The 12,482-nt window shown below is 40.1% G+C and overlaps 1 protein-coding gene and 1 long non-coding RNA gene across 41 annotated transcripts in view; one reads left to right on the top strand and one right to left on the bottom strand.

Moving 5' to 3' along the window:
• The window catches only part of LOC119027522 (receptor-type tyrosine-protein phosphatase delta-like), a 402,917-nt gene that overhangs the window by 349,669 nt on the left and 40,766 nt on the right, over positions 1 to 12,482 (top strand). For 22 of the 38 annotated variants that reach the window (XM_037112789.1, XM_037112790.1, XM_037112788.1 and 19 more), the window contains 6 exons: positions 3,224 to 3,412; positions 4,580 to 4,588; positions 5,337 to 5,354; positions 7,339 to 7,449; positions 8,556 to 8,567; positions 11,737 to 12,006. In XM_037112789.1, the coding sequence (XP_036968684.1) occupies positions 3,224 to 3,412; positions 4,580 to 4,588; positions 5,337 to 5,354; positions 7,339 to 7,449; positions 8,556 to 8,567; positions 11,737 to 12,006 (609 nt within the window). The remainder of the gene's footprint in view (positions 1 to 3,223; positions 3,413 to 4,579; positions 4,589 to 5,336; positions 5,355 to 7,338; positions 7,450 to 8,555; positions 8,568 to 11,736; positions 12,007 to 12,482) is intronic. The other 16 variants (XM_037112800.1, XM_037112803.1, XM_037112821.1 and 13 more) reach the window with 3 other exon arrangements.
• Positions 1 to 12,482, bottom strand: part of LOC119027527 — a 180,643-nt gene that overhangs the window by 7,113 nt on the left and 161,048 nt on the right. The gene's annotated exons all lie outside the window — the stretch shown is intronic.

A 12,482-nucleotide genomic window follows, 5' to 3' on the forward strand; every position in this document is an offset into this window, starting at 1 on the left:
TGTAGAATCGACTAATTGTCTGTTCGACCTTGAACAGGCTGGAGGGAGCTTGGACAGGAACTACCTTGTACATTAATTCCTTCCCCCCTCCTCCCTGTCTTTCTCTTTTGAACGTTCACCTTTGAAAGAAGAGAAGTTTCTCACATTAGACGGTTCCTTCATTCATTGATGGTTGTTAAATGCTTTCATAAAAGATAAGTTGTCACCACCACCTAACACGTTTTTGTGTTGCTTGTGCTCCAACTTAAGTGTGGTCATCAAGCTGTGTTCATGTTAGAGAAGGCACTTAAAAAGAGTGACATACTATGTGAGTGAATATCTGAGCACAGTGTATGTTCATGTCAGTGATGATCACTATATACAATTTATTGCATATTTCATCTCATCTTGCACTTCTTTAACATGTTGATATTGTTTTTGAAGTCTTCTGCAGTAACATCCAAAATTTGTCGAATACACTGTATGTAGCCATGAAAATACAGTTAATGACTTAAAAGCAATGGTGGCAAAAACAACAAATTTACGAGAAACAGAGTGCCGCAAGAGTAAGTGCTAAAAACGTTTTTGCACTCCAGGTTCCCATGTCGTAAAAACCAGTCAGTGGATTTTTTTGATTGGGTTTTTGGTCGGATGCCGAAAGTAAGGTCTGTTGTTAACACAAGCTCTTTTGTTCTACAACATAAAATATGTCAGTAAATACCCCATGTTTGGATTAGAAAGTCTATTTAAAAAAGGACTACGCAGTACTACTATTCTAACTCTAATTTTTCAACTTGTAGATGGATCATTGTAGTGCAGTGTAGTTTGTCCATAGCCTACTGTTAGCTTTTTAATTCTGGTTCTTGCATTTACATTTTAAAAGCCATAAAAACTATCTTCATCTGTGAAGATCATCTTGCTGAACAAAGTGTGCAAGTATCAAAAATGCAAGCTTATTTTCTGCAAGAATCCCAAATCCAAATCCCATGGGCTTTTCATTGAGGGAACATGGGCAATGCTGACTTCGAGAATAGACTTATATGTCACCCCTGCAGCATGCTATGAAGGAAAATTTGGCTTAACTTTCCCACTGTAACTATGATGTTAAGTGAAGATGGCCACTGTGCGAGTGCGACTGTGGAGAATCGACAAAGTAGTTATCGTTTTAATGAGCACCACATCAATTTTGTGCAAACAGGGGAACCCGGTGCCAGACACCTACAAACTTTTAACGAGTAAAGCCAGAGCATATCTCAATTACGTTAATGGATACTGTAAAGGATGAAGGTAACATATCTTGTCCAGGGCTTTACAGTGATGAACTACATAAGGATGCATGGGTCATGATGTCCTGCATAGCTAACAGTGTGCCAAGAAAATGACCAGTGTTAAAAGCATGCATTATATAGGACTGGAATTCATTAAGCCAATTTGAGAGCCTAAAGAGAATGCTGCTGCTGCGTGATTGGTTGTTTTTAATCATGCAATATCCTTCATCACTGTCAAAACACATGTTGGTTCAGCCAGGGACACAGAGTTGTATCGGAAAGTTTTGCAGTTCAGTCTGAAGTCACTCATTTGTAATACAGTCGCTTTTCTGAGAAGATTTATCCATCGAGGTGGTTTCTCATGCCAGATACCCAAAAGCATTGTTGGAAGGTGGCCATGATTGTCGTTGGCTGCATGCAGGCTATGGCATCTCAAAGCTGTTTCCAGACTGATGTCTCCTCATGAAAATTTAATGAAGAAAGTGTTTCCAAAAAGGTGCCGTTTACGAGAGCAACGGAAGACACTAATTAGCCATATCACAGCGGGGAAAGGAAAACTTAAAGGTGCACATGAACCTCATTGGCATTCCGAATGAGCAGGTTTTGTTTTGCAGATTAACACTTCGCTCACATTGGCAGCATGGCAAACATTTTGCATATGGAGATCACATGGTGTGTATGGAATATTCCACTCTGCACCCTCTCAAAGATCATCACTCGCAACAAGCCAAAAATACTCGCTGTTCAGAGCGGCGAGCTTCAGACAAAGCCGCTCTAGGCTTTGATTTTCTTTGTTTTGCTAAAAGAACATGTTTGGAGCAAGGAGCAATGTAAGTTATCTTCTCTCACATCAGAAACTGCAGCAAGATGTAGCCCGCCCTTGTTCTGTCGGTAGGTTGACACACAGGCAGGAACAAGACGGCTTATATAACAAAGCAAAGCCACCTGCCATCATCAAAGAACTTCAGAAAGCTCAACCTCACCTGAGTACATGTTTTGCCATCGTCGCTATGGTTTCTCTCATTCCATCGTTCAAAAAATACAGTGCTTTTTTGGTAGGGAAATTCGCTGACTGACTGAGAGTAAGATGAGAAGATTGATACCACTCTTGTGTCTGCACGCAAAACACCAAGCTGCAGCCAGGAGACAGCTAGCTTAGCATAAAGACTGGAGACAGGGAGAAACAGCTAGCCTGGCTCTGTCCAGAGGAAGCCAGGTCCACCTACCAGCACCTGAAAAGCTCGCTAATTATCATGTTACATCTCCTTTGGGTAATCCGGACAAAAACTCCAGGAGTCACTGCATATTACATAGAAATGTTCCCTCTGCTAAACCACAAATAGTTGTTGTTACATCTAAGTTTCTACAGACAGAACAATAACCATAAAAAAAGTTTCAATGAGCTATTATCTGTCTGCACTATCTCCATGCTATTGCTGCTGTGCAAAGGATCATGGGTCAGAATAGCCAGAAAAGTGGATGCAGTGGGACATCTTGGTATTTTTGGCATTAGTGGCAAGTATTGAAACATACTAAATAATACGGTAGTACGAGGATTGGAACACAGTTTTGGTTTAGTGAGAAAGTGGATATGCTAATATCCTAAAATGCTCTGAACTAGACTTTACTTACCTGAAAATGCCTAATCCATCCCGTTTGTCCATTTTCAATTTTTGTTCATTTCTTGTCCTTGTCAATACCACACATGGACAGGTAACACAGTTTTAAATGTCACTGCTTTTATTGACTGGAACATAAATGTCACTATTTCTCCCCTCTGACTGTCTCTTCGCTGCTATACATCCCCGTCTCCCCTCTAATCTTGGCTTCATCCTTCACTCATTCTGTTGCTCAACAGTCTTATAACGATGATTTCCAGTGGCACCCCCTCCTCACCAGCCCAGCACAGGTTATGAGGAGGACCATAGATTTTCTGAATCTGACCATCTACTACAATGTCTCTCCTCTATCTCCAGAGGACCAGCTGCCCGCTGGTTTCCCCACCATAGACATGGGCCCACAGTTGAAAGTGGTGGAGCGAACGCGCACTGCCACCATGCTTTGTGCTGCCAGTGGCAACCCCGACCCTGACATCTCCTGGTTCAAAGACTTCCTCCCCGTCAACACCACCAACAACAATGGACGCATTAAACAGCTCAGATCAGGTAGGTTTCCTCTGCTGAAAACTCAATGACGGAACAGGGAGCCTTTCTTTCTCGTTATTCTCTATCTGATCTGCTCCCCCTTCGTCTCCTCTGTTCTCTCATCCTCTTCTTCCTCCCATAATTTAACTTCTCATTTGGCTTTTTTCATTTTGTAGGTAATGGCATTGTTTCTACTATTTCCTGTCCTCTACTCTCTGTACGCCCCGGTGTGTGTTGTCTGTATGTGTGTGTCTCCCTTTGTCTTCCAGTGTTGTCATGGGCTGTTGGGATTGTTCCCCCCCCTCTGTGTTTGCTGGCTTCTGCCCTAACTTCTGCCCTCATTGCTCACTGCTGTGACTTTTTACAATGAATTCCTTTGCTGTTTTTGTGTTGATTTTTTTCCTTTCCACTGCATTGGTGCAGTATTTTTTTGGATCCATTCTCTTCATTTCTTATGTCTTTTTTTTTGTTTAACAATTAATATTCAACATTCGGCTTCATTCAGAACCTACTAAGGATTGCAACTAATTCCAAAATAGGAAAAATGAGCTGAAAAGCCAATTCAATCTTTTGAATTTGTTGAAATTTGACTTATCCAGAGAGGATCCTTAAACACCTCTAGATTTGCTTTGTATAAGAACATCTTTAGGTTGAAGAAAAACATCTAATCAGCCACAGTAGTGCGTAAAACTCCATAAGGCTTTTCCCCTTACCCCTTGATTCTGTAAATTTACAGCCCCTGCTTTAATGTGTAGATGCTTTGTTTGTATTTGCCTGTTACATATCTTAATATACCCATTCACCTGAGTATACTAACTTTAATATCTCGATCCAAAGACATTATTCTGTTTTCAGAAAATTGTCACATAAATCATAGCTTGCAGCTTTATGTGCCAGCTAACGACAACACATTAGCGCAACTACTTGGAACCGTCGAGTCTTGTATGTTTGACCACCTGTCTTCACAGATTTCACAGCTGTCCTTGGTTAAAGCGTCTTGTTAACCTTACCTCCTTGCTTATTTGTTTTCAACAGAACTGTGTAGAATTAACCCTCATTTCTAATGTGCGACTTTGATTCACCTAGCGTTCTTAAAGCCTTAACCGAACCTTGTTAACTAAACTTACCTAAAGAATATAATCATATTCTTATGCTGTCTTTCTTCTCTCTATATTTTTAAATCTACAGAATCCTTTGGTAAGTGCTTAGCTCTAAAGCGCACATCACCCCCCCACTAATTTCCATGTTTCCAACAACTATTAAAATGCATGGCATGCATTTTACTAACAGATAGTGTCAGGGCTACTACTAGAGACACACACACTATTCCCTCACCCCAAGGTGTTCAAGTATCCTTCCACTGCCAGCTATATTATCACCTTATCTGGAAATTATAATCACCAAGTCATAGCTTAGCATTGTCATATACTGACCTGGGTAATGACCTGTCCTCATGTTTGTTACTCACTCACTGACCCACCACTTACTCACTTATTCAATTCTTTTAACACTCAGCTCAGGAGGTATGGAAAAGTCAAGGGTTTTAGGGAAGTGAGCAGCTAAGATCAAGCAAAGAGATCTCAAGATTTTCTTTAAACATGTCTATCCTAAATCTCACATACAAAGTCCTCAAAGTCTTTCCCTTCAGTAGATGGTCTTCAGAAGCCATCGCCACTTCCAAAAGGGCACCTCCCCGTGGCACACCAATGTACAAGTTCTTCTCTCTGACCTATGATTTTTCTATGATGAATCCTGTCTTTCTCTGCCAGTAGAGTACAGAAAAAGTTCTTATTCTCTCTCTCTGTCCTTTCTCTTTCCTCTAGTACCTTTATTTACGTACCCTGTTAAATCTAATTTGATTCTTCTTCCAAAGCCCCCAGCCTCTATCTACTCGTACTAATGCTTCTTCTTTCTAATCTTATTTGCATTCATATTATCCACCCAGGTGGTACACCAATAAGAGGTAAGAGTGCTGAACTGACGTTCACAGAATGAAAATAATACAAATTCATTCTTGCTGTCAACCCATCCATTCACTCGTATCACCTCCATTTTTGTCCTGTTTACCAAGACCAAATCCCATTACGTTCATACGGACCTTCCTTCTTATTTGTCCTGTTACGTTGACTAAATTTGTATTCCATCTTTTTGTCTATGCTTTATTTACTCCTTTGTATTTCTCGTTTCAAGAGCCTGTTTAGCTCAGTTGTGATATGCTTGCCCTGGCTCAAATAAGCATATCCAATGACGATTATTTTTTTAAACTATATTTTTTCCGTTCATTTTTGTTTTCTTTTTGGCCATAGCGAATCATGTGTCCCTCTTTTTGTCCAACTAAAACAACCAAGCATTTTTCCCCCTTAGCTGTTTCTTGTTCAGCACTAAAAATATGCGCAGATGCTGTGGAATCACGCAGGCATGCTGAAGACAACATTGCCTCTCCTCTGCTTTTTTCTCCCAAAGAATTCTTTCTATCTTTGCAAACTATTTTTTTCCATTTCTTCTATTTGCTTTCCTCTCCTGTACCTCTACAAAAAAGCCCAAACAACCACTTTTTTGATAAAGTTTCTACGGTGCTTTTTTTCTCTTTCACCTATTTTTCTTACTTTTCTTGGGTTTGGAGACTATTTTACTTTTTGACTTTTTTTCTTCAGGGTTTGGGGAAGGCAAACAGTAGAGTCTGGCGAGGACCTGATTGGCTCATTTTTGCCGTGTGACATGAAGCTGGAGAGTTGTTGATGCATAAAAGCCATTTTTCCCTTGGTCATGTGACACCACACTGCTGATCCCATTGGTGGATTTTTATGGGTGTCTTTTGTAGCTTTCACAAGCTAAAGCAGTGGTTGGTTACCTTCTTGTCGGCTCAAGCCGATATTTTGAATTTTGTCTTCTAATACAAATGCATTTTATTTTTCAGCTAAGGGTTGTCAGAAGGTTGTAAGTTGTGCCGACATACATTTCTTGCCAAGATTTGCATGTCAAAACTTTTGTTACAGAGGGTTGTATGTTGGTTTTGCCTTACACAATACTTTAATTACCATTTTTCCACATACTATGAGCAGCATTTTTCAATTTTTTGTACGGGCTGCATTTTTTTTAAAGTTACTTCACCTAGATGAAGTCCCAAATTATTCTGTTAGGTGAATGTTACACCCGATCTGTGATTGAATATGCTAAAATTCATACCTAAATTTCTTTCTTTCAATTGTCCTCCCTTGTTATGCTGCTTTCTTATACTGTAAACCTCTTTTGTTTGATCCATGTTTCCCTGAAGCAGTATCACTCATCCCCATATTGACCAGTCCAGTGACATGTTGTATATTGAAGGGCTTGCCCCATTCTTCAAAATGAAATAATGGCATTTTTTTGACATTGGCGCTAGGATGAGTGTTTATTTAGACCCTTATAAGTAATCAGGCTTTTTCTCTAAATAAGTCATCAACAAAGTAAATTTAGACCAAAGATATATCTTAGGTGTTTATCTTTTCTTTTGGATTTGGTTGACAATTTATGTTATTTTCCCTTGTTGTGACTTTAGGCCTGTTAAGAGGAACAGTATACCTGTATTGCAATGTCTTGCATGATTGCCATTTGCAGCTATCCCTCACCTATAGTAGAATAACACAGTCTCCATTTTACCTCAGCCAGTGGATCAGGCTGTGATAATGATGGGGGATAAACTTTAAAAGATAGTTTATAGTAACAGGAATGTAGTTTTTCATCCATGCAGTTTATTGGATATTGTTTAATTACAACTTTCCTCAAACTGTTGAACTACTGAAGCTTAAAAGGACAAAGCAAAACTAGAAATGAAGGTGGCTGATGTTGGCCTCAAGCCTTGAGGTCAAGCAAGTTCCTTTCTTTTGATTTCTGCTTGAGAACTTGTTGCGATTGACATCATTTTAACCAAACCATACCCGGGTACCCCGTTTGCTATTCCCAACCAGGAGCCCTCCAGATAGAGCAGAGCGAAGAGTCCGACCAGGGGAAGTATGAATGTGTGGCGACCAACAACGATGGAACCCGCTACTCTGCCCCAGCAAATCTATATGTCAGAGGTAGGAAGCGCGTGTTAACAGCACTGGCATGCTTCTGTGAAACATTAAATTAACGTTGTCTTTAAAATTCATGAGGAAGCTATAAATCAGCCAATAAAGTCTGCAGGGGCCATATCCTGTTAGGCTGTTGTAAGTATGCATTGTTTTTGGTTTTATGGTTCTTTTTCTTTTCATTTTTGCACTTGACTTACCTGCATTGACTTGAACCTACAGTATCTGATCTGTTATGTGTTTTCTAGTCCTTTTTATGTTGATTATCCTTAAGTCTAACCAATGACTGGGTTGCTTGCTGTGTTTATCTACTAATTGCCTTTCAAACCCGACTGCCAGAGGTAGTCATCAGTCCCCACTCTTTCCCCTAGCGGTGAACAGATCCTTTCTGGCCTTTTTTTCTTCTTCCAATTGACGATTATTGGAAGGACACCTTTAATCTCATTACATATGTTATTGAAAATGTAAAAATATTATAAATCAAAGATTAAAACATAGTTAAATATAAATTTATCTTGCTTCATGTTTAAAATGAACTTGTTCAAACATGGTCACATTTTGGTTGCTACACTGCATTAGAAATGAATAGCTTAATGATATTCATATATAGATGGAGTAGCACCAGTGGCTTGCTTTTAGTGGTATTGACTCTTTTCATGTCAAAATATTCTGTGCACTGGTGCAGCGGTAACTGCCTCCACCTTCACTTGCACACAGCAGTCTACTGTCTTAAATTATCAATACATACATACATGTGTAGCAGATACATTTGTATGATTTTTTTGTAGTCTTCACATGTGAGCTTTTGTAATCCCCAACTCCAAATAAATATATAATATAAAAACATTTTTGATATTATAATAAGCTAACCGCAGGACTAGGGCTGACTTGGTGTTAAATTATTATTTATTCAAGATGTTTGAGCTCACACAGGTCACACTTGGGTGCCAGGGAGATTCAAGGGGCTCCCAGCACCTTCGACACAGAAGGTCCTTCAAATTGTATAAATAGCATTTGAACACCTAAAACATGGCCTTTTTACTCTCTGTGTTTCCCTTGTTTTTCTCCTGTCCTTATTTCATTTTGTTCTGCATCAAATTCCCTACATCCCTCAGAGCTGCGAGAAGGTTGGTGTGTTTTTTACTTTTTGAACACAACACAAAACAGAAGCTCATTTATTGACCATAAAAAGAGAAAATCAGAATTTATTTAAATGTCATATCTATCTTTGTTGCACATTCAATGTGAGTGTTCCCATTGAGAATGACCCTGGTCCTTGTCCAAATGCTTGGCTGTCCAATGGGTGGTGCATGTTTGCATCTTTGAGGTGGGGTGGCCGGGATGACATTTGCATCAATCTGAGGGTCTATTTGCATGTTCACCTCTTAACTGCTCGAGCTTATTGTCCCCTTTCCCCAGCCCTCGCCCCAACCTCTTACCCTGTCAGTGTTCCTGTTTGGTTTTTCCTATAGTACAACTGAGAGCAAAGCCGGTCCAAGGGACAAGACAATTTAAAACATATTAATAAAACATTATTAAATATATAAGCTTCATTTAAAGAAAAGAATAAAAGCAGTGAGATGCACAACACCAGCAGGAACAATGTCTTCATTTATTTGGGCTACTTGAACTAATGGCTGCTGTACGTAGATGCCCTGCTGCTCCATATGAACACTGAATCTTACTCCCCATTGAGCTATTTAAGCATCACTACACTTAAATTCTCCCTGTGGTACTGTCTTGACTTGAAGTTTCTCAGAGATAAAAATAGGTTGAAGCAAAATCTATCCATTGTTGTAATTGGCACTAAAGTCAAGCGCCAAGCTGTAAAAACAACCCTGCCCTCAGAGATTATACACTTCCTCTGACGAGGATGTTTCCGCGCAGGAAGTCATGAAAGAATGATGTATTTAGAGCGTTATCCACAAGACTTGACAAATGTAATGATATTCAAATGAGCAGGATAATATTATGTCTGTGGGGAGCGTGCTCCAATTGGATATTAATTAAATATTGAGTGAGAGAAACGCTGTATTTAATAATGCAAGCAGTTCTCCTAGTTTTACTCTCTGGAGAACTGCAGTCTGCTCAACAGAATGTGCTGGAGTCAGGAGCAGCCAGCAGGAAGCGCGTGCTTGTGTTGCAGTCAAGGCTGTTTACAAGCAGGGTCGATTAACATGCAGTTAATACACGTATTCATTTAAAGTCCCACTTTGATTATAAAGCAGGTCTAGATGCCATAAAAATAGTAGGAAAGTATAAATGAAAAATAATGATATGGGTACTGCCCTCAGAGGCTGCAGCCATGAACGGTATGAGTAAAAAATAATGTGTTTTTTGAAAATGAAAGCATGTTTCTAGCAGGTAAAATGAGCATAGAAGTGTAATAATCTTGAACGGTATTCTTCTAAAAAAAAAAACAAGCTATTTTCACTAGCATGAGCAGTAACACTGACTCTACTTTAAATGTCAATCTTCCCCGGATGTTTCATAACATCACCTTCAGTCCTTTTCTGTTTCCCTTATACTTAAGCTAGCTATCTCTAGCTATCCTCATCACCTGTACAATACTGATATCTTCATGAATTAGAATCCTCACCTGTAAAACCTCAGGAGAAAATACTATATTGTCTCCTCAGGTTCCACTGTTTTTCTATTGATTTAACCCTTTGTGCGAAGATGCTGTTGCCCTCTACACCGTGTTTAAGTTTTCCCAGGACCTGTACAAGCCATATTTACAGCAATGTAACACTGTCAGACTAACCTGTTATTGCCCCTGTTGCCCCTCCCCCTCCCACTCCCTCCGACTCTCTCAGATGGTTGCCTGAAAAAGTTTCCTCGTATGCATGACAGACGCAACCTCAAAAGGCCTTGAAATCGTCCCCGTGCGTTATGAATGTCACGTCAAGCATTTAAGTTCACTCAGAAGTGTAACCTTTTTCTTTGCACACTCAAACCTTTGATTTTTTTTGTCCGACAATATGTTTTTGGAATGCGTATCCACTAGAGCTGTCAAATGATATGATTTTTGTTTTTTTTTAACACAAATAAATGTTATCATTGCTGTTGTAATTTAAAGCTCAGGCTCAGACGGAAGAGACAAGTTAACACACATAACTGCAGTCAGTGTAGTTTTACAGTTTTTATCAGTGTTGTGTCTTGCAGTTGCATTTTATAGCGTGGTACCTCTTCTTTCTGATGAGACGTCAACTCTACCTCTCAATCGGAATAAGCACTCGCAGCCCTTTATGTTAGATGACCTGCAGTCCTGTAGAAATGTAATTAATTAGCATCAATTAATGTTCCTGATTTTGATTCGTTCACAGCCAGAGACTGATTTGTACAATCACAGAACACAGTCTGGCCAGACACATTAGTACTTAAGCGCCAGCATAATTGGTCCTCTTGTGATAAGCTAAAGATCTCTGATTGATCATTATATACGCCAGCATAAAGAAATGAACGTATTACATTACTTTTATCCTGTTAGATGTCTGCAGGAGCCACTCGAAAAAAGTTCACCTCCCTCATCCATCTTCATAGCATTTTTTGTATTAAAGGTAGGCCAGCAGAAAGCATCATGACTGCACATGAATGGCACTGCAGGAGTGTAGCTTGACCTTGTGAGTGTCTCTTTACAGTAGCCAGAGGATCAGACAGGGAAACATGGCAGGCTGATTCAGTTAAGTTGATCCAAAATGTAGATGCATAACATTTGACAGCTCTAGTTTCTACTGTGGACTGAGCCTGAATAGCACCAAAAAACAGAAAAAGCGTCATTCCCCTTTGATGCCTTTGCAACGTCTCTGGAGTATTATCCATGTTTGTGTGATGTGAGAATGTGACGCGGCACATTATCTCACATCAGCTGGAAGAGCGCAGCCTGAAAGTTGTGTCTTTGCATACAACTGTGGAGTGCTGCTGACTCTCCAGCACTTTGTGCAGTTCTGTATATCTGTACTGATGGTGATACAGTATTTTCTGTGCATGGCGCTCATGTTGGTGTTAACCCATTCACCATTGAAATCTCCAAGTCTTGGATCCAATGTAATGAAATGTGTTCTCCCAACCTCCATCAATCACAAATTATGTTTCTTGAAAAGGATTTCATTTATTCTGCCACATTTATATCTTTAAAATTCTGCTAATGTTCCTGTTATACAGTTTATGAATGTTATATCATCAGTCAGTTTTCTTTGGCTTTTAAAGAGTATTCAGAACATTTTTTTTTCTATCAAAGGAATTCAGTTGTTCCATTTTCTGCTCGGTATTCACACCACATTTCGTCTTTTTCAGTGCGCCGGGTGCCACCGCGATTCTCCATTCCACCTACAGACAATGAGATCATGCCAGGCGGCAGTGTCAATATCACATGTGTGGCGGTGGGCTCTCCCATGCCCTATGTCAAATGGATGCTGGGTGCTGAAGACCTAACGCCAGAGGACGACATGCCCATCGGACGGAACGTCTTGGAGCTTACAGACGTCCGGCAGTCAGCCAACTACACCTGTGTGGCCATGTCAACCCTGGGGGTGATAGAGGCTGTGGCACAGATAACAGTGAAAGGTGAAGCTGCTCGCTATTCTTTTCATTTATGTTTAAAATCAGCGCATGCTTCAAATTTTGGTTGCACTTAAAAATATATCCAACAGTTTGCAGCTCGTTTATGTTAGTAGTAATTTGTCCACGCAGAGAGTACTGGCAGTGCTTTTAAGAAAGTTATTTACCTCTCCCTGACATGATAAGTCATCTGTGGAGGATTCCTTAAAGCTTTAGACAAGCCCTGGCACCAGCCTCAGTGCATTAGATGCCAGATCGAGAATATAGTGAAGTGCTTATCTCTCAGCTGGAGAGCTACAAAGCCACAAGCTCACCATTTTCTGTTAGCAAGAGGCGGGTAGAGAGGCGGCGCGAGAGGGGTGTGAAACGTAGTGAGTATTGTTTGGTGTCCTCTGTAGGCATGGTACTTATCTGAGTGTAATCATATCTACACCGCAGCGTACCAGAAAGATATCCCAGATTGGTGTCGCCGTGTTCACGTG

The sequence above is a fragment of the Acanthopagrus latus genome, chromosome 10 (assembly GCF_904848185.1).
Source record: "Acanthopagrus latus isolate v.2019 chromosome 10, fAcaLat1.1, whole genome shotgun sequence".
Lineage (NCBI taxonomy): Eukaryota > Metazoa > Chordata > Actinopteri > Spariformes > Sparidae > Acanthopagrus > Acanthopagrus latus.